Source organism: Cupressus sempervirens, chromosome 1 (assembly GCF_028749045.1).
Source record: "Cupressus sempervirens isolate cs-2001-9-10 chromosome 1, ASM2874904v1, whole genome shotgun sequence".
NCBI classification, from domain to species: domain Eukaryota; kingdom Viridiplantae; phylum Streptophyta; class Pinopsida; order Cupressales; family Cupressaceae; genus Cupressus; species Cupressus sempervirens.
The window spans coordinates 628,274,036-628,301,785 of NC_143118.1; the positions used below are offsets into that span (position 1 = coordinate 628,274,036).

The window sequence follows — 27,750 nt, forward strand, 5'->3', positions numbered from 1 at the left end:
ATATATTCTTAAAGTTAATTGTTATGACTTATGCATTTTGGTTTTTGATTTTGTAATTTAGCCTTAAAGTTGTGCTTGTAAATGAGACTAATTGTTTTTCTTTTCCCTTATTTAAGATGGATGGTGGCAAATGTTTGGGCAATCAACCCCAAATCTTCAGAAGATTACCATTCACATTTTGAGTCAGCCTGGCAGCGCTTTTGGATGTGAACGCAAGTGGTCCATGTTCGAGCATATCCACTTGAAGAGGTGAAACGGGTTGTCTGTGCAAAGGTTGGATGCTCTTGCATTTGTTCATTACAACCTCCACCTTAGGACCAAACAGATTTTGGCCACTAACTCCTCTCCAATCATTCTAGAGGAGATTGATCCAGAGTCAAAGAGGCTCGTTGAAGCTACAGCTGCAGCAATCTTCACTGAGGAAGACCATGAGTGGGTTAACCAAGTAGATAGCAATGTTGAGGCTGTGGCCATGGCAGAGGAGGAGGCTAGAGCACATTCAAGCACCGAAAGATGCACAAAGCACGCCACAAACACAAGCCCTAGTGATGTTCATGCACCCATCTCACATGCAGAGGCTATGGCTCATCAGTCCTTAAGACCTATCTTAGACACCTTTGTAGAAGGCATACAAGATACTCAGAGGCTAAGTCGAGGCTATAGCCGAGCTTGAGGATGATGATGAGGCTTGAGTTAGAGCCTTGCTTTTTCATTTGGTTTACAAATAGACATATATTTCATGGATCTTCATCTTACATACATTTATGATTTGATGTCATTGGTTTTATGGATTTTCATCTTACATACATTTATGATTTGACATAATTTATAATTCTATATATCTATGTCATGACTCGTTATGATCCCATGATTTCTATTTACTTAAGCTACAATTTACATTTTACGTATGTAATGGATTTATCAATTAGGTTTATTGTTTATGTATGTTAGCTTCTATTTGATGATGTTATAGTGTTTTTAAGTTAAATTCAATAAAGGGTGCATGAAATAAGTTTTCAAACGTTAAAATCTTTAAATTTCAAGGGGTTTTTCACTTTGCCAATTCATAGCCAATTCATAGGTGATTCATGATTCGAGTAAGCCTTGCCAATTCCAATCCGATTCTGATTTTTTATTCTTTGATGAATACATATGGGTACAAATTGATTTTCATTCAAACACATATTAAGGGAACACATAAGCGAGGTATTAAATAGGGGTCTAAGGCACATTTCTAAAGAGCATTTAATCCTTACACGACGTCAGTCCAATGTTTCCAATAAAACAAAGACAAGTCAAACATTACCACTAGGCAAGATTAGTACCAATTACAAATTACACCTCTCTGCCCAATCCCATGTCACACTATACAAGGGACCCACCATGAGTTGATAAAGGAGAGGGAATACATTTAAACCTTAATGTCGATCTCCCTTAGACTTATGAGGAAATAATAATAAAAGACGAGTTTAAGAAATAGTAAGGAAGGGGGTAGAAAATATAAATTGCAAAAAATACATCAATACTCAAGAGCGCCAAATATTCAAAAGAGCAATGAACCTGAATAAGAGGGAGTATTGATAGCTAGAAGGATAAAAGATCGCATCAAAGATGATTATATGCAGATAAGTATTTTCCTTGAGTATTATATTTATCTATATTTAGAATGATATTATTATTATTATGTAGAATTACTTTTATTTCAATCTGTATTATAAGAGTTATTTGCCTTGATCTTTTTGTTAAATCTAAAGCCCAGAAATCAATGATGATAAACAGCAATAAGAAGAAATAAAACTGAACCAATAAACACCAGAAATATCCTGGGAAAACCATTCGAGAATGAAGGGAAAAACCCAGCCACACAACAAAAATACCTTTATTGATAATGAAATGTTCGAGAGTACAATATCCTTTGGTAGAGGTGAATATATAACAATAGGAGAGACTTTTCACATTATAACCGAAGGTCTCTTGAGATTCCTATAACTCCTATAATTAATTACAACTCATCGAATATACATGTCTCAATGCATGTGAATGACACATGTCATTTATATTTAGTATTGCAATTAAACATAAGTGTCCTTTTCAGCTGAACGTAACAATAACGGTAATAACATTCCTATTTTTAGAGATAATGATCTCTATCGTAGCTACCATCTTCAACACTCTCTCTTAGCCAGAACGGTAATAACATTCCTATTTTTAGAGATAATGATCTCTATCGTAGCTACCATCTTCAACACTCTCTCTTAGCCAGAGAGAGATCTTTAGCACACAAGACTGCAACCAAAAAGTTAATGATAAAATCTCATCCCATATATCCTATAAGACTCATGAAAACCTGTAACAATCAATCACATTCATGGAATTACTCGATATGAAATCCTGTAACAATTAATCACATTCATGAAATTACTCAACATGAAATCCTGTAACAATTAATCACATTCATGAAATTACTCAACATGAAATCTTGTAACAATTAATCACATTCATGGAATTACTCAACATGAAAGATTTGTAAGACTCACAGCTAAGCCTTTAATCATGGAATCTCTCAACGTGAACTGTCATGGAATCTCTCAACATGACATACAACTCCCATCACAGAATCTCTCAACGTGATGACATCATAGACTCTCTCAACATGATGTTCACTATCGCATAGTGAAAGAGTTATCATAGCTGATCTTACAATCTCATTGTTGATTTCACATGAATGAAAATAGACATAACAAAACAAGACTTAGTTCCATTTAAGTTTCAAATTTCATAAGCATCACAAGTATCTATGAGAGTGAAGGGGATTCCATAAGCACTCCCTTTTGATTATGAAGTCTCCCTCTGAATCTAACATCTCCCAAAGCAACCTATTGCCTTTCTTGTTGCAGCTGCAACAATGAGATATAAAAGATTAATCAGTCAAAGATGCCAAACAATAGCATACTCTATTTCTAGCAATAACCATAAATACTCATCTCTTTGTGGTCTAATCTCAATAAACACACATAAACAAAGAGGTTCAGAATAATGCCTGTAAATCTCATAGCATCAATATAATTATAAGAATATGATATCAACATAATACTTATCTAATACTATTTCACAACAAAGTCCCACTTTGTAGCTGAAGAATGCAATCACATCTGAAACTCTTTTCTAGCAAGAATCTTAAATTCTACAATGCCAATAACTTATCACAAATAAGGAACCTTATTAGTAACATGCATTAATGATTGAAATATAACCTTGAGTATCATAAGAAGATGGCTAAAGAAACCTCCTTAAGAAAAACATAAGCTCCCTCTCAGTGTTATATTTGTAGCAGAGTTGGTCCAATAGAATCGATCCATGTATGACCATAAGTTTTTTTGCTGGCCTAGGCTACCCTAGTAAAGTGTAACTAAATGAGCTTTCTTCGGCACATCCCTCCGACAGCTCAGTTTCCAACTTGGTGATGTGGGCAATCAAGGCGGCCTTGTCCCTCTTACATTAGGAGGAGAGTGAGCATCAACCAGAGAAACCCCCCTTGTTATTCTCCTTTCCGTCTATTGACGAAGAAACAACAAGTGTCAACCACCTCTTCTACTACGGGCTCAACATATTCAAACCTCAAATCTCTAGCGCAGGAAATCTTGGACACAAAATCTGCTGCCAACAGTGTAATTGAGAATTGCATGTTGCAAGCGTACTGTGGCGTAGCAGTCAGACTTTTCTAACAGAACATAAAATAAATCTGCTGCTCCTGTGGGAGGCTTTTGATCTCCATTTCTGCTTTCATTTTGATTTTCCTGCTGCTCAAAATGTTTGTCAATGACCAAGCAATAGAACTTTGATACACACATACGCAATCGTCATATCTAAAAAGTAATGGGCCCAAGCACATTAATTATGCAAAGAAAAGACTCGCATAACGCCTCAAACTTATGGGAGGAAATATATTGAAGAAACACCATACACAACACACGAAAAAACTATTACGAAAAATGCAAAAAGCGAATCTCTGCAATTATCGAGATATGCATGCAACGAAAACTCTCAGATAATCTAAAACTGAGACCCCATGCAATCAAAAGAGATTTTAAAACCAAGAAAGACAAAGTGAAAAGGTCGGAAAAAAAAACTTTCAGAATAAACATGCGAGCCACCTTAATAACAGAGTAACCACAGTGCTATGACAACGAAGAACCACAGTGCTCTGATCATATACCGACTGTGTGTTTATGATTCAATCATGCACTATTGCATACATGCATCTCGAGCATGCATTGAAGACCAATACTTCCTGCAAACGTCTTTTTGTATATAAAAGACAACAAAAACACATGCAAGCTTGAAGAATTATTTTCAATTGTTAAAAAGGATTTGAACTTCATGAATATGGAAGGATCCATAAGCTCTCGCAACACCATTTTAGCCATCATAAATCCCACACACCTTAATATGTCTATCCACACAACTTATGTGAACATTCTCCAATCGTAACTCTGTGTGGGAAAGTTTGTGACTGTGCAAATAGTTCACTAAATGTGACCAATTATGCAAAACATGATGACGTTGCTCAAACATGAAGATTAGGACAATATGCAGAGATTACAATTATACAACATCGAGACTTGATCCAACGACAGTACAAAATAAATTGCATGCACTTAAACATCAGAATCACAAAAATATGCATACAAACATCAGAATCATAAGATAACTAGGCTCTAATACCATGTTAAATCTAAAGCCCAAAAATCAATGATGATAAACAGCAATAAGAAGAAATAAAACTGAACCAACCAGAAATATCCTGGGAAAACCCTTCGAGAATGAAGAGAAAAACACAGCCACGCAACAAAAATATCTTTATTGATAATGAAATGTTTGAGAGTAAAATATCCTTTGGTAGAGATGAATATATAACAATAGGAGAGACTCTTCACATTATAACCAAAGGTCTCTTGAGATTCCTATAACTCCTATAACTAATTACAACTCATCGAATATACGTGCCTCAGTGCATGTGAATGACACATGTCATTTATATTTAATATTACAATTAAACATAAGTGTCCTTTTCAGCTAAACGTAACAATAACGTTCATATTTCCAGAAATAAAGATCTCTATTGTAGCTACCATCTTCAACACTTTTCCTTTTTCTCTGGGTATGTTCTTGTAGGCAAAGGGAGATTGATATTAGATTTAGAGGGAGTCTGACACTTCATCAAAGGCAACATTGGATGAGGGGCTCAAAAGACTGAAGTTCAAAGGAGTCTGACACATCTGTCTAAAGGAGTGGATAGAGGATATGTTTCACTTGATTTTTGAAAATCTTGATCATATCGGAATCAGAGGGAGTTTTGACTTCATGTAAACTTTTGGTATCATGCGTGTGATTGCATGATTTAATGGGCCTACCCCCTGTGTACATCATGAGTAAGTGACAACTTCCAAATGATCATCATTTGAATTTACAAAAGTAATCGAAAGGTGACGATCTTACAATAACTTAATTTTCTATTCTGATGGATATCTTACGATGTCTATGCAAATCATGATAGATTAGAATTTGCATGGTAGATGTTTAAAATATATATGGTACCCATTATGAGAATGCATGTGCACATACGTTATAAACATTTCTTAGTACTTGGTTTATATCATGCGTCAATATTATGGAAGACCAATACTCATGATATCAGATGTGATATCAAACCTTATTAAGTACTTGGTGAATATCATGTGTCGATATTATGGAAGACCAATACTCATGATATTAGATGTGATATCAAACCTTATTGAAGACTTGGTGAATATCATGTGTCAATATTTTGGAAGACCAAGTCATGATATCAAATGTAATATTAAACCTTATTGAGTTCTTCGTGAATATCACGTGTTGATATTTTGGAAGACCAATACTCATGATATCAGATGCGATATCAAACCTTATTGAGTAATTGGTGAATAGCATATGTTGATATCAAACCTTATTGAGTAATTGGTGAATAGCAAGCCAATACTCATGATATCAAATGTTACTCAGAGTATTTGGTTAATATCAGATGTTGATATTCTAGAGCCCAACACTGATGATATCAAATGTGATATTAAAATGGTGGATATCTTTTGATCAAAGATATCCTTAAAACTTGTCATTAATAATATTACCAATGGTGTAATATCTTTCTTGTGTTTATCCTCCCTAACTACAGGGGAGTGATGATGTTTGTTAGCTTCAGTCAGATAAAACTATGAGAATAAAGTGCAGATATATGTGTGTGTGATAGATAGATAGATAGATATATATATATATATAATCGGATAAAACTATGAGAATAAAGTGCAGATATATGTGTGTGTGTGATATATATATATATATATATATAGAGAGAGAGAGAGAGAGATGATTATGTTGTTATTATTTTAATGAATAGACATGTCCCATGAAGGGACATCTCTCCTCTTGATATAATCTCAATATATCATGGGACATGTTTCCTCTTGATATAATCTCAATATAAATAAGTGATAGTTGCCAGTTGGAAAACACATACCAAATATTATGACAGTGCTATTACGTTTGCAGCAGTCCTGAGAAAAACAACACAAGTGACGTCTCTGACATTAAGGGAGTAATATAAAGTGATTCACATGTCATTCAAATAACACCGACTACAAAATAACACTATACAAATCAACTCGGGGGCAGCAATACACATCAGGCAGACTGACACGTCTACATACACTCACAGTAACAACAATATAGACGGAGGTTCCTATATCTGCAGCAATATATATTATGTAGATAGATATAGACATTCAACGATCACTTATATAAAAGACAAGGAGACTGAACATATAGACAGAAGTTTATATTTCTATAGCGATAGATATATCTGCAGGAATATACATCTATAACAATATATCTAAGTTACCAATGCTGGTTCTGATGCTGAAGCGGGTGCGGGGTGCTGATGTGCAGATGCGCTTTTTTTTTTGGGGGGGGGGATTTTGGGTGCATCCATATATAAATATATATATTTTTAAATATATATGTATACACATATATACATATACATATATATATAAATATATGTATGTATGTATGTATACTATAATAATATAATTTATGTATGCAAAGAAATGCAAAAATGAAAAATAAACCATTCCATAGCAATTAACAAATGCAAAATGCCAAAATGAAGACCAGATGAGAAGAGAGTCCAGCTGCAAACAAAATGAGAGGAATGAGCAATGAATGGCCTATATTAGGGTCATTTTAGGGTTTTCGGGCAAAAAGGAGACAAAATGTAATTTATAAAAACATTTGAACACATGTTTTATTGTGTCACTTAAGTGACTTGGCACCTAAAAAGTCTATATGCTCTATCAATTCACCTAGATGCTTTCCCAAGCATCCCGCAAGCACCCACAGGCAAAAGGCATGCTTCCTACCAACCTCCCTGACGCTTCCAAAAGCATCCACGCGCATCTGCATCCTAACCCCGCACATCCGCACCCTAGCCAAACTGCCAAGCATCGGTATCTTCACAATATGTATATTACAATATCATTTTAGTTGCAAATCGACTTTGTTGTTTTCTCTCTCTCTCTCTCTCTCTCTCTCTCTCTCTCTCTCTCTCTCTCTCTCTCTCTCTCTCTCTCTCTCAGCTATAGTATTGTTGGATTTTTAACTTTTTAACCTTAAGAGTGTAGGATTCGTGCCCAGCCCTTAAAAATAACTCTTCTTGGGTGTCTTAATTTGCCATTTCTCTTTTCTTGGGTGTCTTAATTTGCCATTTCTTCTTATGTGGCATATCGGTGCTCTCTCTCTCTCTCTAGTATTGTTGGATTTTTAATGTTTTCCTAGGGTTGCCAGAATTTTCACTATAACCTAGAGTGTGGGATTTCACTTCATGAATAATGTCCTTAACCTAGAGTGTGGGATTTCACTTCATGTAAATAATGTCCTTAACCTAGAGTGTGGGATTTCACTTCATGTAAATAATGTCCTTTTTATTCTAGGATTTTATAAGAATCTCTATTCTATTCCAGCCTTGGAAGACAACCGTTATCAAGTAGCATTTTCAAAATGGAAAGTTCTTGTATGGCCAAAGAAGTCCAGCATCATGTTTGTACGTGTGATTGGGCATCAACACAAGAGTTTGTACAAGCTTTCAATACAACCAATCCAAGCTTTCAATACAACCAATCTTCTAGTTCTAGCGAACTATGGCATAGAAGACTCGGACACTTACATTACAAAGCTCTTCCATAATTAGAAAAAATGGTTAAGGGAATTCCTAAACTTAGTCATGTACAAAATGGTACCTATAAAGGGTGTGCTACGGGTAAAAATACTAAGTGTCCATTTCACACTAGTGAAAGTAGGTCAACAGAAATATTAGAGCTTGTAGATCATGATTTATGGAGTCCAATGTCAATGGCATCCCAAGTGGATTTTTGTATAATGTGACTTTAATAGATGATTACTCTAGGAAAACTTGGATTTATTTCTTAAGGTCTAAAGAGTCATATGAAGTCCTATGAAGATTTAAAGAGTAAAGCAAAAGTAGAGAACTTGATTGGAAGGAGAACTGCAATTTTAAGATCTAAAAATGGAGGAGAATATACTTCTAGTAGCTTCTGTGATTACTGTATAGAGGCAAGAATCAAGAGGGAGTTTTGTGTCCCTTACAACCCACAAGAAAATGGGGTTACAAAAAGAAAGAACAGATCCATTACCAAAGTAACAAAAGCCATGATGCATGATTAAGACCTTCAAACTTTCTTACGGGCAAAAGCCTCCAAAATTGCAGTCTATGTTGAGATTCCAGAATAGATGCCCTCATCGAATATTGCAGAATATGAGCACGATATTAGTCACTTGAGAAATCTTTGGTTGTCTGGTGCATAGTTTTCAGACTCAGACTTGGTGTGTACTTGGCAAGCCCAAAATTTTCAACTTGAAGAAAATGCAAAAAACTCGGTAACTTAGAAAGAACAAAAAAATAAAATCTCTTTAAGAATTTTTTTTTTTTTAAATTCAATAACAAAATGTATTAAATTAAAAATTGACGTCTTGACAAAGAAAATGCATGGTTCTATAGCAACAACAATATGTGAAAAACACATTTCAACCATCATTTTACCTGCTTTGACAATTCTACCCATGGTTTTTTGTGTCTATAAAAACACGAGTTAAACTTGAGAGTACTCGCCCAACAAAAAAAGAGAGTACTTAGCAATTCGAGGAGTACTTGGAGAGTTTGCAAACTATGGTACAATGTATGTCCATGTACCTAAAGACAAAAGATCTAAACTAGAACCCTCTGGCAAGAAAGGAATATTTCCAAGTTATAGTGAATATTCTAAAGTATATAGGATTTATATTCTTACTCGGAAACAAATAGAAGTAAAAGATATTGTTTTAGAAAATCTAAAGGTTCATGCATGGAAATAAATGAAGAGCAGGAATCTCTTCAACACATGGACATTGATCACACACTTGAGATTCAGAGGGAGCTCACTGAACCAGAAAATACTGATGACGCAATTGAACCTTTGAATCCTACTCATGGATCTTGGGATATCATTGTAAATAAAAAGACAAATCTTTGGGCAAGGAAAACTATGCAAAGGCAGAACGATTTGCAGCTCCTAAAGGCACTTTTAGAGAATGTAAAAGACCACATAGATTCTCTAGCTATGTTGCATTGATGTGTAATATTATTGAGATTGAACCTTCTAGTGTTGACGAAGCCTCTAAACAACTTTGGAAAGATGCTATTGGTAAAGAATATCAATCCATTGTTAAGAATGATGTTTGGGATAATGTAAATAGACTTGAAGGGAAGTCAATTGTATCTTCCAAATGGCTATTCAGGATCAAGCATGTAGCTGATGGAAGCACTAAAAAATACAAAACTAGATTTATTGCACAAGGTTTCTCTTAGAAAGAACGAATACACTATGAAAAAAAAATTGATCTAGTTGCTCAATACACTTCCATCAGACGATGATTGCCATTGCAGCTAAAGGATGGAAGCTACATCAGATGGATGTGAAGACAACCTTTCTCAATGGTGTTATTGAAGAAGAAGTCTATATTGAGCAACCTAAAAGCTTTGTGATTAATGAGATAGAGTCTCACGTGTGTAAGCTACAAAAAGCCTTACATGATCTTAAACTGGTTCCTCGATCATGGTATGAAAAAATAGACAAATACCTAATGAGTTTGGGATTTTGCAAGAATTATGTTGATTTGAATCTTTACTTCAAAGTAGTCAATGGTAAAGCCTTACTATTGGTACTACATGTTGATGACTTATTTCTCACAAGAGAAGAACATCTCATCTCTAGATACAAGAAGCTAACTTCGGAATTCGAGATGAAGAATCTAGGACATATGCACTTCTCTATAGGATTGGAAGTATGGCAAAGACTTGATGGTATCATCCTAAGTCAACGAAAACACACCATTGATATCTTCAAGAAATTTGGGATGTTAGATTGTAAATCAATGTCCACATTGATGAAAACAATTTTGAAAAAGTTGAGTGAATCAACAACTTGTTTGGATCTCACAGAACCTACTCTCTACAAATAGTTCATTGAGTCCTTGATGTATCTAGCTAAATACTAGACCAGATATTTGCTTCGACCAGATATTGCTATGCAGTTAGTGCACTTAGCCAGTTCATGTGTGAACCCAAATAGATACATCTAGTAGCATCCAAGCATATCTTGAGGTACCTGCATGGTACAGTTGGATATGGCTTGAAGTATTCGTTTGGTGTGGACTTGGACTTGCAAGGCTATGCAAGTTCTAACTGGACAGGAAGTGTCACTGATCCGAAGAGCACTTCTAGTTATTGTTGCACTTTGGGATCTGCTATGCTTTCCTGGTGCAGCAATAAACAATCTTATATCACCCAAAGTATGACACAAGTTGAAAATGTTGCAGCCAGTGTAGCAGCACAAGGAGTGTCGCTTTGAAAGTTCCTTGCAGGATTGTTTGGACAATCATTGGATCCTACAATTACTCATTGCGATAATCAAAGTTGTGTGAAGCTTTTTGTTAATCCTATATTTCATGACAGAACAAAGGATGTAGAGTTCAAATATCACTATATTAGAGATATGGTGCAAAGAAATGCTATCTAGTTGAAGTACATTAGCACTGATGACTAGACGGCTGATATCTCACCAAGCCACTTGCCAAAGTGAAGTTTGTGCACACATTCGAGACAAACTTGGAATCGTAGAAAATGAAGACCTGGCTGAGAGGGAGTCTTACCATCTGTGATTCCTTAAGATGTATTGTAGTGTGATTTCTCTGAGACAAAGAAAGTTGAAGCGCCAGCCCTTGTAGTGCAATTTCTCTGAGATGGAGAAATTTGAGGTGTTAGTCCTAGTAGTGCAATTACTCTAAGACAGAGAAACTTGAGGTGTCAATCCTCGTAGTGCAATTTCTCTAAGACGAAGAAATTTGAGATTTCAGACCTCGTAACGCAATTTCTCTAAGACTAAGAAATTTTGAAGTGCCAGCACTTATAGTGCGTTTTCTCTGAGAAGGAGAAATTCGAGGTCTCAGCCCTTGTAGTGCATTTGCTCTTAGACAGAAAATCAAGGTGCCAACCCTCGTAGTGCATTTCTTTGAGACAGAAATTTGAGGTGCTAGCCCTCATAGTGCATTTCTCTAAGAGGAGAAATTTGAGGTGTTAGCCCACTTAGTGCAGTCCTCTGAGTAGAATTTAAGTTTCAGCCCTCATGGTAGGCATTATTCTATTAACTCAGATATCTGAGTACATCCTCCCTAGCTAAGAGAGGGTGTTGTTGATTAGCATCAGGAGGATCAAGACCATCTAATTATCTCCAGTGATGCATCGCATCACTTCAGGCAATAACTAATTATATAATACCTTCAGCAATTAATTAATTACATGTTGTTTGATTAGAATACTGTCCATCTAATAAAACTAGAATGTTAAAGGCAGGAACTTCCAAACAAATGTATGATTATCATTAAAGAAACATAAACTCAAGCAGCGGTTACCATAACAAAGAGGTGTGAGTTGATAACCATAAGTCATGGCTTGGAAGGGTATCATCTCCCTATTGCATAAGACACATCCCAAGTGACGTCTTTGACCTTAAGGGAGATATATAAAGTGGTTCACAAGTCATTAAGATACCACCAAATACAAAAGAACAATATACAGATTGACTAGAGGGCATCGATATACATCAGACAGATTGAAACATCTGTGACACTTACAGTAACAACAATATAGACAGAGATTCCTATATCTGCAGCCATATATATCAGGTGGATAGATACAGACATTCAGCAATCACTTATATAAGAAGACAAGGAGACCGAAATTATAGACGGGGGTTTATAGTGATTATACATCTACAGCAATAGATATATCTACAGGAATATACATCTTCAACAATACATAATTTACAATATCATTGTAGTTGCAGATAGACTTTGTTGTTTGGCTATATTGCAACCAGTCAAATTATATATATATATAAGTAATATTATTACTGGGTTTTTCACCTTGACACTGGAAGGATTTCCCAGGGTTCATACTGTGCACTTTGTGAATTAATTTAAAATCTGCATACTTTGTTAAATATGATCATAAAAATAACACGTTGACACCTGGATGTTCTGCTTCATACAAAGATGGTCACAAAGGAGGTAATAATGGATTGGGCAAGAATGACAACTGACAACATATATGTCCAGTTAAGAAACTTAAGGACAACAAAGCAGTTCTACATGAGTTCCTATGTAGTCTACCTACTGGCAAGTATCCAGATGTCATATGCAAAAGCATGATTGAGAATGACAAGGATCAGTGTAAAGTATATGACTCTTATCCCGAGTTGCAGCTATATGAGAAGGCAACTTATAGGAGGATCAATGACATCTTCACTACGAACATCACTAGCGCACTTTAGGAAGAAACACACAGAAGGTTATCCAAGGATGTAATTGCATTGATCAAGCAGTATAGAAATTGGTATATCCAATTTCCTACTTTCACCTATATCAAGATCCAAGGATTTTCATCAGAAATGCAAGCTTCTTAAGTATCCTACAAACAAAATGGTTTTCTTGGAGGTGGTCATTCAAGTTTTGATCTTATGCAAAAGGAGAAGCACAAACAAACAATGTCTTTCTCCATACTTTGGGGAAAAGCTTGAGCCGCCCTTCATTACAGGCAGCAAGGACAGCCAGTACAGAGAACAATTCTACCAGTTGGGAACATACAAAGCAAGGAAGGATTTTGATCCATTCCAAAAAGATCCAAGCCTACAAAGAAATGAAATACAGACACAAAGTGGACATTGAAGACTAATGATCAAATCTAATGGCTGAAGAGGCCGTAAAGAGAAAAGTGTGATCTACGATGATGATGGATTTCATGAGAAGATATGGAGTCCCTATTTCTGACCAGGTTAAGGATGTTGAGAACATAGTTCATCCTGGTTATGGATATGAGAAGATCAAGTCAATTTAGCCAACTAACTGGTCACTAAAGGAGGAACTTTCAGATTTAGGCACCTTGATGAGAGGAGTGACAGATAAATCAAGGACGTGGCTTGATAAGCAAGAAAGAAGTTTGATGAAACAAGGTGTTACCTTCACCCATGCAAAGATACAGAACAAGGAATCTTCCTCCATGGGTGATGAAGGGACTATCAGAACTTCAGAACTACACATTCAGGATACAAGACATGCTTGAAAGGAAGGGAGTAATGTGGCAGGAATATCACAAGCATCTAGTGAGAAGACCATCAATAGGGAATCTAGGAGCCAAAGACACAAGTCCACCACACCTATTTCTATTCCTAGTTCTTCATCAACTAGGGAAATAGAGACACGGACTATGGCTAATGATTCAATGCAGATTGGAGATACAGAGATTCTACCTCAACAAAGTTAGGAGGCAGCTTCATCCATGGATTCAGTACAGCAAGATACAAAGATATTGCCATTCTCCCCTGCAGTACAGTTGGTAGTCAATTTGGGTGATGGCATGAGAGAACCTGACCCTAGCACTCAAGAGATGGAAGATGAGATCATTTCAGCATTGAAGGGATTTGATGAAAATGAATGAATGGATGATATGGATATATTTGAAGTTCCTGAATGACTAAGGGTGTGCATGAAGAAAAGAAGAAAGGTAAAAGATGTTATCCCTATAGATGACATTGATACATTTTTAAGCAGGATTGGATGAGCAAAGCAACCTAACCCAGCTAGGGAAGGTTGATAGAATTACCAGAGGTGAATCAGGATCTCACACTATGCATTTCGTTGTTACCACTAGTGAAATGAATGATGTCGAGATTACTCCTAACGATTATCATTTATCCTCATTTCATACAGGGCCTACAACTGAGGAGCAAGAATTTTAGGAAATGACAGACATTGTATGGACTACTGAGGAAAGGGTAAAGAAACTGACAGACAAAAGAGATGAGCAAGAAATGAAGAACTTAATGATAAAGGAGATCATAAACAAATATGTGAATCCATCTAGGAATAAGAGCACTACACTTGTTCCATATGCCCCCACCCCTCAAAATTCTTTACACAATGTTGGCGGCATGGTGAAGGAATAGACAGAGGATTTCAATGAGCAGGCAGAGACATTTCTTGATTCAAACACATGAAAAGACCACAGCACTTACAGATAAAGTGCAAGAATTGGATGAGGTGTAGAAGGAATTTCAGCCCATTAAACATAAGGTTGTTCCTCATCTCAAGGAAAAAAGGACTATCCCCACATCGGTCCTAACTCAAAAGGGAATTAATGATAGAGGGAGTGCATATGACTTTGGCTATTGGTATCTCTCATTAGTTACCAGTAGGACCACAAATGAGCATGCATGCACACAGTATGAGGATATTGAGGGTCCTATCATAGGGATATGTTCAAGGGTCCTTGTGATCAAGGAATTGCTCGGTCTTGACTTTGATGCTCCTATGTCTTGGATTTGGATGAGCTGAAGGCAAGAATGAGATCAGTTTATTTTAGAGACAGAGACTCTCTTGAGAAGAGTCACTTGAATGAATTTCTTTCACTGATGGTTCTTATAAATGATCTATAGTGACACACTTCAGATTGGGGTAGCACATTAGACACTTGATTGGTGAGAAGTTATAGAGATACAACAAGGCAGCCTGCCTAGTATTGACATGGAGGAACTTAGAGGAATTTTGCTTAAGTGTATTGATTTTGCTAAAAGGGAGAAGGAAAAAGGTGTGTACATCTTGGATGAGAGCTGTATGATGACTAGACAGTTTCCTTGCTTCCTATTGGTCCTCAAGCCACTAAATTTTCTCATTAGCTCATTTGGTGGTGCTTCATTTCTACTAGCTACTTTTGGTTGCCCTAATTAGGGTTTGTAATGGTTTAATTTGGACCCTTGATGTTACTTCTTTCTCGGTCGTTCATTGTTATTGGGGCCATATATAAACCCCATCCCTCTCAGTTGTAAAGGAGGTTGTTTGAGAATTGTCTCTAATATAATGCCAAATTTGCTCTACTTCTCATTGGTGTGTTTTGCATGGTGAATTGTGTGATCAAGTTTGCATTATTGCATGGTGATCTACATCCCTCACTTAAAATAGATTTCATTTCACGTTGTTAGAATAGAATTTGCTTTAATTAATTTGGTTTGATTGAATGAAAGTAATTGTGGATGTTCACTTACTTCACTCGAACAAATTCAGGCCACTAGCCTCTTGATGATTGTAAGTGTGCCTTTTGCGGTTAGCCGCTGAATGCAAGTACTTAACTTCAATTGGTAGTGAATCTTTAGTTTGCAAGCATTTCATGGGATTGAAGATGAGATATTGATTTGAAAACCACTTGAGTATTTCTTAGAAGCTTGCACTATGTGGGTGGAGTTGTTGAGTAAGCTTCATCTAGTAGAGTCTCCATCCATGATTTCTTGCATTCATAGTTAGGAGTAAAGTAGTCAAAGTTAGCAAGTGTAAGTTGAAGTTAGAGATCAAAAGTATATTGTCATTGCCCATTGTAAATCCAAATCTTTAAAATCAAGTTGACAAATCTTAGTGAACAACGTAAGTCCCCTTAGTGATCCAATAAATCACATCATTTCAACGAAAGAATCTTGAAGTCATTTCAGGATCTTACATTGCAACATTAGCATGAGAGATGACCTTATATTAAGAAAGGATTGAGTATTTGATGTTTCACTTTGAAACATTGAGCGTTTACAGAAATTGGCACAAGGAGGGCCTTATGCAAAGCTCATTTAAGAGTAGTCACAAGTTGAGGATGATGTAATATGGGACTTTCCCAACCACAACAACCTAAAGCGAATTGGGTGACATATCAAAGCGAGATCATTCCGACATCTCGTTCTCTTGCTTGAGATCAAAAGAGAAATACCCTTGAATATTTGCAGGTCGCTGATGTACTAGAAAAAGAAGAAGAAAAGGTTCAAAAGATTAAAAGGGAGAATCGAGAAAGGTTGGAACATGAGAGATAAAATTGAGAAGATGATCTAAGATGGTGTTGCCTTCCTGCGCTCACTATCTTGTTGTGCAACCAAGATTAGATATAAACGTAAGATAGGAAGATATCATTTCAGATTTTGGAGCTTTCATTTGGAATCAAAGAAAGGATGATGCAAACTACACAATTGCTCGAGCCATCTTGGAAGAAGAAGAAGAAGTGGATATTGAATTTGACAAAGAAAGAAAAAGAATTGAAAAGTAGCTTAGAGAAAGATCAGTACATGAGGAAAGAGAAAGAATACAAAGAGAAAGGGAAGTCCATAGGTAAGCTCAGAGATCCCCTCTAAGAGGAATCCAACTTCGAGGGAACCAAGTGAATCCAGATTAAAACAAGTTGGACAAGAAGATTGTTCTTTCTATCCTGAAAGGTTTGAAAGACTACAATCAAAAAGAAGACAAAGAACACTAAGATCTATACCACATCGAGAAGAAGAGTTGGTAGAGTTGAAATTTCAAAAGAAAGGAAGAAATCTTTGAGTAGCTAATACTTCAAGTTGCGCAAGTCCCTCTAGCAGCCCAATTCAAGTTCCTTAAATCCAAGTTACCCAAGCTCAAGTGATTCAACCAACACAAGTGACAATGACACAGCATGCACCATGGATTCAAATCAATGCCTCACCTCTCACAATCAATCAGTACAATGATTTGCCTAAGAAAAAAGAATTTGCTCCAAGTTTCATGTGAGTGATCTCAAATGCACAGCAAAAGAACATCAAGATTTTTGAGGATGCCTTATGCAATAGGAGAATTCAACATTATGATGTGGCAAGTAAGAGAGAGAAAGTTGAGGAATAAAGTAATTTTCAAATATCCTTCAAGTGGAGAAACTTGCCTTTCCTTAGACTACCCAAGAGGAGGAGGGTACGGTGCATTATTAGGTATGTGTGATCTATAGCTGTAATATATTCTATTCTATTCTTAAATTAAGAGACATCTTTTATGCAATTTACTTGAGCTCAAGTGATTTTATGTTGGGGGCACGGTTTTTTATGCACCTCAAGTCACTCCTAATCTAAAGACTCAACTTGTCCCATTTTTAAATCTAATGACTCGAGTGACATGAACAAGTGATTATAATAAGCATGTACCAGAAAGGCCAAGGCTCATTTTTTACGGTATTTATGTGGAGCATTTGACTGAATTGATGGTGGGTCAAGGGTTGCAATTAAATCATCCTTTTGGGAGTCATTATATAACATTCTAAGGCTCTTTTGGAGCTCATTATATTATCAGTATTTTATCTGTTGCTGCTGCAATCATTGGTTTAAGGACTGAAACCCTTGAACATCCCTTCTTTTGGAGAGATATATAGACTCCCCCTAGTCAGAAGGGTGTGTTTCAATGGAAGGGCTCTAGTCTGTGATGCCCTAGCACATCATTTTCAGTTCTAAAACTTTCTATCAGGTTTAGAGGTCAATTTGGAGATGGGATTCAGAGCTACAGGTTTAGAAACCAATTTGGCAATGAGATTCAGAGCTACAGGTTCAGATTTGAATAATCTACAACATGTCTTCATATTTTTGAGCATGGTTGAAGATGATAGATAACAATAAAAAGGGCAAATTGGGACAAACCTAGTGCTCATTTTCTGAGAGTTTTGGCAAGGACATCTAAGGTTTGAAGACATTTCTCAGGTATTTGTGTGTAAATCTACATATTTATATCAGTTTCATCTCAAAAAAATAAAAGAAATCAATGTAAACCATTTCTGAAATTTCTGGGCGGAATTAGAGCACTTTTCTATAATTTTTCTATACTCAAAAATTTAATTATATTGGCAGAAAGATCATATCAATAATCTGAATGTAAATCTGAGTTTGTTGAAGGATTTCTTATCTGCAAAAAAAATTCAGAACCTTTTGTCCCCTAGTTGTATAGATATTATAGTTTTATCAAAAGAATCATTTGCAAAATCAATCCAATAACTTCATTTGTTAGTGGCTAGCCAAAAATGCTCACTATATTTCTTTACACATCAGTCTATTGATCAAATATTTAAGACCTACAGGGATACTTTATCACATTGGGTCACTAATGCTTTTTCTCAAAAAAAAATTCAAAAAACTAAATAAAGAAATCAGACTAGATTGAAGTCCAGTAAACCACGATCTACTCATAAGACAAGATATGGTCAAGACCCAAATGCAACCTATGGGCTTGGTTCCCCACAGATTCTACAGATTGAAAATTACGCACAACCACAAGTGAAGACCAGGCATAATTTATTTCCTTTTTGTCTAACAAAAAATTATAACTAAATTAAAATATACAAAAAATCAAAATGAGAATCCCAGGTATACTCAAGAAACTAACCGCCATTATCTATCTAAGTCTTTTATCCTTAAAACTTTGAGCAATCCAACAGAAAGGATCAGCTGCCACACTAATATCTGTCAATAAGTTCCACTGAACGAAACAAATAGTATTAGATAGAAAACCTCACATCTGAAATATTACGAGAACATTTCTTTATGAGAAATATTTACTAAAATAAAAACTACCATCTACTAAATAAAAACTATTATTAGCTCATTCTGTTAATGGCTCACAAAGTTGACCCGAAACATGGATTCGTCCTGCAACACATAGCTTTGTGCAAAATTCTATTTAAAGGATCTAACCTAACTGCAGTAGGCTGACCGTGAAAATTGTAAAAGAATGTCCAAGGGATTGTTAGAGAACGAACTAGGTTCAAATCCCAAATAGTAAAAGAATGACCAAGGGATTGTTAGAGAACAAACTAGGCTCAAATCCCCTCACCGTAATAAGGAAATCCACTACAAAGATTGGACTGCAATTAAAACCTTGGAAGAATGGAATATTAGCCAGCTCTTCAAGTTGACCTATTAAACATTTCAGGTGAGGCATATATTTAAATCGTGTTGTAACAAATCGGATATATTCCAGTGTAACCCATGTTTATAAAGTAAACAAAATGTAGTCCTAGAGAACATGGTCCAAGCATACTGCGAACCCCGTTATATGTGGCATGTAACCTAACCCACGACTTTCTTGATAAACTAAATGAATGTATCCAGTTGTTTCTGCCTACAGACTTGCAAAAAAAGGACCAAGATAACCAGAAGAAATAAGATAACCAGAACAAAGGGTCAATGAACCAAAAAACATCTACGAATATATATCAGACTCAACTCAAACTAGGATAGAATTTGAAGCACTACACATAACTAAATAGGTATAATGGGCAATCCGTGATATTGCTTGATGGTCCGTGAAATCCAAAGAAAAACAGAAATTAAGGGTTTAAGGTTTAGGCAACATTGTTCTTGGAATTAACAGAAGTCAAGAACGTTAACAAAAAAAAAGGAAAAATGACTTTTCTTATTAAAAAATGAAATGTGTACGTACCTGCTATTTAGAATGAATATTGAGTAGGACAGAGACTCTCGGCTCGTTCATAGGCAGAACGAGCTCAAAAAATGTCTGCAGGCGCCAACGATATCGATATAGTTGAAATATGCTGTCACTTTCATTCCATCGGAAAATAAGAAAATTTGAAATAATACGTATTATGATCATTTTGAAATAGTTTGGTCTTTTAAATCCATTCATTCAATCATTTTTTATTTTTCTATTTTAAAAAATCATTAGCCTACTTATCTTGAGGTGAAATTAACATATTTGGGCAATATACAATATTCCATTCACTTCCACTTATCCAGTGAAATCTTTTTAATCTCAACCAATTACATCTATGTATATTTGTTAGTTTTTACTATTTTTGAAATAAAAAGTGACCAAAAACAAGGGGGTCGACCCTTACAACCAAAATGCTTGTAACCAGCACATCACCAGCAAAGAACACTACTGCAGTAAAAACATACTAAAATTCAACTTAACCACAATAATACTATGCAAGTAACTAACCAGCATACTGCTAAGAACAGAAGTAACTAAACTATAATAAAAGTCTATAATGTTTGCTATACTACTTAAGTTCATCAAAAAAAATGTTGGCACAACCAGGCCAACCCAAGTCTAAGCAACAGCTGAAAACCAGCAAAACAAGTAACACTAGATTAACAAAAAACAACTTGGATCCAAGGATCCACTAAAACTAACAAACTTAATTCTCAGTTTTTTCCTTTCCCTTCCCCACCAGCAATACCCGAGCCCAATCATCAGCAAGGAATTTAAAAAGGAGCTTATGATCCTCCATGTCCATTCTTGTTTCTTCTTTCTCTTGTGCCAGCAGTTGGAGGGTGGTGGCAGCAGCGTGGATGACCTTTAGAGCAAATTTAGAGAAGGTGACAAACCCTTCTTCTAGAGTTTTAACCCTTTTGTCCAATTTGGCATACTCCTCCAATTGCTCCTCAGTGACCTCATTGTTTTCCATTTCCACCTTTTTAACATCCTCTTTAGCTTTTTCCACCTGGTTATTATCTTGCAAAACCCTTGGGTTAGTAAAAACCTTAGATTTTTCCTTGACCGGGGAGGAAATGGTAATGGGGGAGGTGTCCACTTTACTACTATCTTCACAAAAAGTAATGGGTTGTAGGGTGAAGCTGGCCGAAACATGGGTAGTCTCTGTGGTAACAGCATTTCTAGCCAACACCTTAGTATTTTCAATAGACATCTGGGCATTATCAACAGAATTGTCTGCAGAGTTAACACTTTTTTCTACCTCCTCCTTCCCTTTCTCTCTTTTGGAAATAGAGTTATCCTCTTCCTCCCTCTCTTCTTCATTATTTTTTGAGCTCCCCTCTTCCACCTCCTCCACCCTGAATCTGTTAGATTTTTGCTTTCACCTTGACTGGAATTGAGCAATTCTTCTTAATCTTCTCCTACCCTTTCCACATGCCTCCTCCTTTGATTCCTCCTCTTCCACCTTCACGATTTTTTCCATTTTAATTATTTTACTACCCTTTTGTTCCATAGTCGCATCAGGTTTCTTCTTTTTCTTATTTTCACGACTAGGGGAGGGTCGTGGGGTGTGAATTCTGGTACCAATACTGGTACTCGGGGGTGAATTATGCCGGTGGCACTGGTTATCAACTACCACCACCCTAGGGGGGCAAATAGCAAGGTGGAATTGGTAAAGGCGAAAAATCAGGCCTTGGTGGATAATGGTGAAGTTAAGCCCCTTATTCCTCTTCTCCCTAACATTACTGACCATATCCTCTAGAGAATGTAGCAAAAAAAATGGGATAGAAATAAAATCCTAATTCTAAAATGATTCAACAAGGGAAAATGATAGTAGTAGTAAACACTGAACCTGCCCTCCAGCGTAAGGTATTTCATGAGAACCAGGCAAACATCGTCCCATGGGGCTGGCAGCTTATCCCTCTTAAAACCTCCTTTGTAATGCATTGGTTCCTCACCCTTCGCAAAAAAACTGCTCGTATTGGCCTCGTCAGTAGTTTTAGTGACCTTTCTCCATTTTTCCCCTTTCATTGAAAGACTAGTAGCCATTGTGATAACTTCCTCATTCACTTGAAAAGTGATTTCGTTAATGGTCACCTTGTGGTCGTTCCACCCATTGACAAACTGGAGGTCACAATTCTCGTCATACCCCGCCATCGCCTACATGTACAGCAAAAAAACCCCCTCCTTTAGCGGGAACCATGTAGCCATCCTGTCTTTGAAGTTCTCAATTTTCGTGGGCTCCAGCCTATTCAAATCCCCACTCATATCTTCCCCGCCAATTTTCAGTTCCTCCACCTTAGTGATGTGCATCTAAACCTCCTTGTATGCGATAACACTGTGAATACTATCAACCCTGAGATTTTTAGCAATTAGCAAAAAGGTTTTACAAACTCATGCTCAATAAGCTTCAAAATCCCAAGCGAAATCATTATGGGAATTGTGCTTGTTTAACATCATAATTTTAACACCTCGAAAATCTCTGACAAGTATAATGATATAATTTGTACTTTCAAAGGGGAAGTAATTTGAATTTCGCAATGTGTTACCATAATGATGAAATGACACTCTTCTTAAATTGCATTCATTTATTTCTTCGTTTGTACGGCCACTTCTTCTCCTCGTTTCCCTAAAACCTTTATTAAATTTAGCTCACTTCAACTCCCCAAGGAAAGGATTGCCAAATTTGGCCCCAGCCTTAAATTTATAGCCATAATTAAATGATTCTCCCCCCTCTTTCCTTGCGTATCAAGGACTTAATATCCTCGTTTAGATTTTCCATTTCTCTCTAGCACGTAACTACCGTTAATTTAAACCCCATGGCAGTTGCTACATCGGCCACCTTATTTCCTTCCCTGTAGATGTGTTGCAGGTGGACACTTTCCATCCCTTCTAACATATGCCTAATATCCATAATGATAGTCTGAATATTCCATTTTGATTGGGACATTCCATTAACCAAATCAATAATTAATTTTGAGTCCCCCCTCTATGGTTATTTCCTTAAGGTGAATTTCACTAATCATCTGAAGACCCCAAAGCAAAGCCATTGCCTCGGCCAGATTATTATTTCCACTTCCCACCTTCCCAACATAGACTAATAGCGCATCTCCATTCCCGTCCCGCAGTACTCCACCCGCCGCTCTTATACCTCCTCTAGTAGCATCGTCAAAATTTAGTTTGAATTGAGTAAAGGTAGTTGGTTTCCATCTTGTTTGTTGCCTCTTTAACATTTTTGAGTTATTGAAAAGGTAAAAATCCTCTTGAATACCCCATTTTTCAGCAATTTGACCTTCTTGCCTACCTGGTTCTTCCTTTGGTATCTTACACTTGGAAACCCTAATATTTTCCTTCAGTAATTTCTCCATTATTCCAAAAACCACCTCCACCAATTTTTCCTCTTCCCAAAATATTCTGTTATTTCTTTCTTTCCATATATGCCAACAAATATATGGTGGAACAATTTTCCACAGAAAGAACAATTTTGGTTGGTAGAAGGGACAGCACCAGTTCTCCACAAATTGACATAAGTTGTCTTTCATAACCCAATTCAAACCAAATCTCTCCCACACCATAGCCCATAACTTTAAGGCATACTGGCATTCAAGGAACAGGTGAGAGATATTCTCCTCCTTATCCTTGCAAAGATAGCATCGGTTTGTTACATAAAAGCCTCTTCTTTTCAGATTGTCTATAGTTAAAATTTTGCCATGCTGAACCATCCACCAAAAGAAATTAATTTTAGGGAGAAGGTTACTAATCCAAACATTACTCCATGATGGTGGACAGAGGTCCTTGCTAAAGAGGTGCTTGTAGGTTGATTTGACTGTAAAGTTACCACTCAAAGTTAAGTCCTAGACTCTAATATTCTACTGGATCCGAGTTGGGGGTCTTTGTGCTCTTATCAGCTCTTTTAACTCCTTGAGAAGCTGAATATCCTCCTAGGAGTAAGTATCTTTATACAATTTCTTCCACTTCGTCCCCTAGTCGATATAGTCCTCCACCTTTCTTCCCATGTCTTTCTTAAGTAATATTAGTCTTTTAAATTTACTGAAGACCAACGGTTTCCCTCCCATCCAATTGTCTTCCTAGAATCTGATGCTATGACCATTCTCCACTATCCACCTTGTTCCTTCCCTCAATAAGCCTCTGCTCTTAACAATATTCATCCATATTTTAGAGCCTCTTGGAAGATCATTATTGAAAAGATTCCAATTGAAAAGAGAATTTGATAGATATTTAGCTTTCATGATATTACCCCAATCAGTATTATCTTCTCCCAATCTCCAGCCAATCTTCGTAAGGAGGGCCTTATTAAGGTCACGAAGTCTTCGTACTCCCAACCCCCCTTTCTCCTTTGGCTTGCACACCTCTTCCTAGTTGACTAGGCTCAATTTATTTTTCTCCTTTGTTCTAGAGGAAATTCCTTTGTATTCTCTCAATCCTATCAGCCATATTTTGGTTGATTTTAAAAAGAGACGGGAAGTAAATAGGATTGCCCTAGAGAGCTACCGAGAGCAATTGTAATTTGCCAACGTTGCTTAAAATTTTCCCTTTCCATCCTATAAGTTTCTTCTGAATTCTTTCCACTATAGTATTCCAAAATTGATTAGTCACCTCTTTAGTGGTTAGCAGTAGGCCAAGATAGGTATCCGGGAGGTTGGCAGACTAACAACCCAAAATTTTCCTTATCCTCCTTTGTAATGAGGCATCAATATTAAAGAAATAGATATTACTCTTGTGGTAATTAACTTGTTGACCTGAACTTTCTTCATAATTGTGAAGAATAGTCTTCCAAGCTTCAGCCTCGATAATCGAAGATTCTTCAAAAAGGAATGTGTCATCTATAAATTACTGTAGAACTTTAGTATCAGTAGTAGTCGCAAGCTTAACCCCTTTAACACAACTAGTATTAACTAGTTTAGAGAAAGACCTCCCTAAGACCTCAGCAACCATAATGAAAAGGTAGGGAGAAAGAGGGTCAACTTGTCTTGGACCTTTCTCTGCTCTAAAATTGCCCTAGGGGGAACCATTTAGAGGAACAAAGTATTGAACCGAGCCAACCATCATCTTAATCAGATTTATAACCTTGTCATTAAACCCCACTCTTTCGAGTACATCATAGAGAAAATCCCACTTAACCTTATCATAAGCCTTAGATATATCCAATTTGAAGGCCATTCCAAGTCTTTTATTTTTTTCCATTGAATGAATGATATCATGTGTGGTTATCGTTGCATCTAGGATTTATCTACCCAGAACAAATCCTTTCTGTGGAGTGCCAATTGTTTTTTCTAAGAAAGGCTTTATTCTGTTAACTAGGACTTTAGCAAATATCTTATAAACAGTATTACATAGGCTTATAGGTTTGAAATTTAGAAGGCTCAAAGGAGTCGAAGTTTTAAGGACTAAAGCAATAAAAGTCTTATTGATACTATTTAGCATCTTCCCAATTCTAAAAAAATCTCTAGTAGCCCAAACAAGTTCAAATTTAACAACCTCTCAAAAATGCTAGAAAAAAGCTGGAGGGAAACCGTCCAAACCTGGGACCTTATAAACTTTCATAGAGAACACTACACATTTCACCTCCTCCTCTGTAATGTTACTTAGAATGTGATTGTTTTCCACCATAGCCAACACATGAGGGATCGTATTAATCAAGCTTCTTCTAATCACCGGATTTCCTGCTTTATTGTCCTTAATGTAAGCCTTGTTAAAGTATTCCCTTGCATGTCTTCCCACCTCCTCCCGATCCTTATAAATTCTTCCCCCTTCACCTTCAAGCTTGCTAATTGTGTTTTTTCTTTTATGGTCAGAGGCTGACCTGTGGAAAAAAGTAGTGTTTTTATCACCCTTAATTAACCATTAGACTCTTGATCTTTGCTTCCAAAAAATTTCCTCCCTCAAAATAATATCCTTCCACTTTTTTCTATATTCCTCTTCTTCTTGAGTAGCATTTTCTAGGTTAATTCCTATAGCAATCTCCCCTTGGAGTTTTTTAACTTTTTCCTCCACTTTGGCTTTGACTTTAAACAAGTCTCCAAAAGAACTCTTAGCTCAGCCCTTAGCATTTCTCCTTATATTATCCAGTTTTTGGGTTAGTCTATACATTGCAATACCGTCTATCCTTATATTCCACCATTCTTGAACTCTATGCTTGAATTCTGGGTGAGTCTGCCACATATCTAAAAGGTTTCGGCCCACTTTTTAAACCATCCTCCCACTAGAAGATTAAGAGGGAATGATCAGAAGCAGTTCTAGTGAGGTTCTCCAAAAGGGAATTGCCTAATTGATTTTAGTTTCTTGTCACCATTAGCCTATCCAGTCTAACCTGGATAAGGTCTCCCCCCTTTCTATTATTGGTCCAAGTAAATGGATTCCCTCTCAATTCCACATCAATAAAGTCCATTTTGGTCATAAAATCATGGAGATCTTTCAAGCTTTTAGGGTAGTCCCTTTTACCACCAAATTTCTCTGAATGGTAAAGTGGGGTATTAAAGTCTCCCATACACATTACTTGATTATCCTTCATTGTTTCTAAGATCCTAACCAGCTTATCATGCATTTCCTTTCTCCCTACCTTGTCATTAGAAGCATAGATATTGATGAGCTCCCAATGTTGAATACTAGTTTTGAAATCAGTAATTATGAAATTTCTATCTTTCCAAACCTCAACTCCTGTCACAGAGTATAGATTCCACAGAGTAGCAATATCCCCTGAGGCTCCTTCAACATCCATATGCATGTAAGTAGCACCCAGTCAAACATGGCTAACAATATTATCAAAATTAGCACTAGACATTTTAGTTTCTTGTATTAACACACAATCAACTTTTTCTTGAAATATGCACTGTTTTAGAGCATACTGCTTTTGGGGATTATTTAACCCCCTTAAATTCTAGGAGAGGAATTTCATTTCTTACCTTTAATTATGGTCTCCAGTGTAAGTTGCTTACCATTGGCCACATCCCTTACTGCTTGTTTTGTTTTGGTTGCTCTGCTAGACGGTCTTCCAACTGTCCCACATTCCTCACATCTGATTTGTTTCCCCCCTTCTCTTCTTTTTCTAAACCCCCCATTCCCCATTATCCCCCTTCTATGGTGAGGTGGGGCTAAGGTCCTTTTTAGCCTTGTTAATGCTTGCCATTACTTTAGTTGCAATCTCTGCTGGGAAGGCTTTAATCATCCTTAAGGGGGTACAAACCCTCTCCTAGGTATCACATTTTGTGGCCATAAGTTCCTGCAGGCTCTCACCTCCCTGATTTGCTGGGGAGCAAGGAAGAGGGTGGCGATTCACAATTTTGCCTTCCTCCAACAAATCTCCTTCCTTAAGTCCCCCCATGGGTGAACTCAATAGTTCCTCCAGCTCTCATCTAAAGGGGTATTCTTCCAATTTCTTCTTATCCTCCAAAGCTTCCCCCTCCCTAGTATCCATATGCTCCCTTAGTCCTTTGCCTAGGGTGGATAGTACTGGGTTGTCCTCTGTAATTTGTGTATCAACAGTTTCCTCCTCTATTCTTCGGACTTTCGACAGTTCACCCACTGCTTCCATAACAATACCCAGGGAACCCTCCTTTTGTTTATCCTTTTGCATCTGGGCCTTACAGTTAACTATAAGGTCTCCAAATTGACCACACTTCTAATAGAACAGGCCTGCATTCTCATATTCAATGGGTTGGACTTTCTCTCCCCATTTGGTCTTAAGAGTAACCATAGTCGGGAGTGCTCGGTTCAAGGTTACATTCATACAAAATCTGGCATAAACTAGTCGTGATTTTTGCATAGTCACTT

The 27,750-nt window shown here is 36.7% G+C and overlaps 1 protein-coding gene across 4 annotated transcripts in view; it reads right to left on the reverse strand.

The window, feature by feature from the left end:
• The window catches only part of LOC149579488 (putative small nuclear ribonucleoprotein F), a 62,308-nt gene extending 42,217 nt beyond the window's left edge, over positions 1-20,091 (reverse strand). The window contains exons 1-2 of one of the 4 annotated variants that reach the window (XM_089833069.1): positions 19,945-20,091; positions 18,889-18,981 (exon numbers count right to left, since the gene is read on the reverse strand). In XM_089833069.1, coding sequence (XP_089689195.1) covers positions 18,889-18,894 — 6 coding nt within the window. In that variant the 5' untranslated portion in view covers positions 18,895-18,981; positions 19,945-20,091. Of the gene's footprint in view, positions 1-18,888; positions 18,982-19,124; positions 19,923-19,944 lie in introns of those variants that run through there. The other 3 variants (XM_089833089.1, XM_089833079.1, XM_089833096.1) reach the window with 3 other exon arrangements.
• Between the last annotated feature and the right edge of the window lie 7,659 nt (positions 20,092-27,750).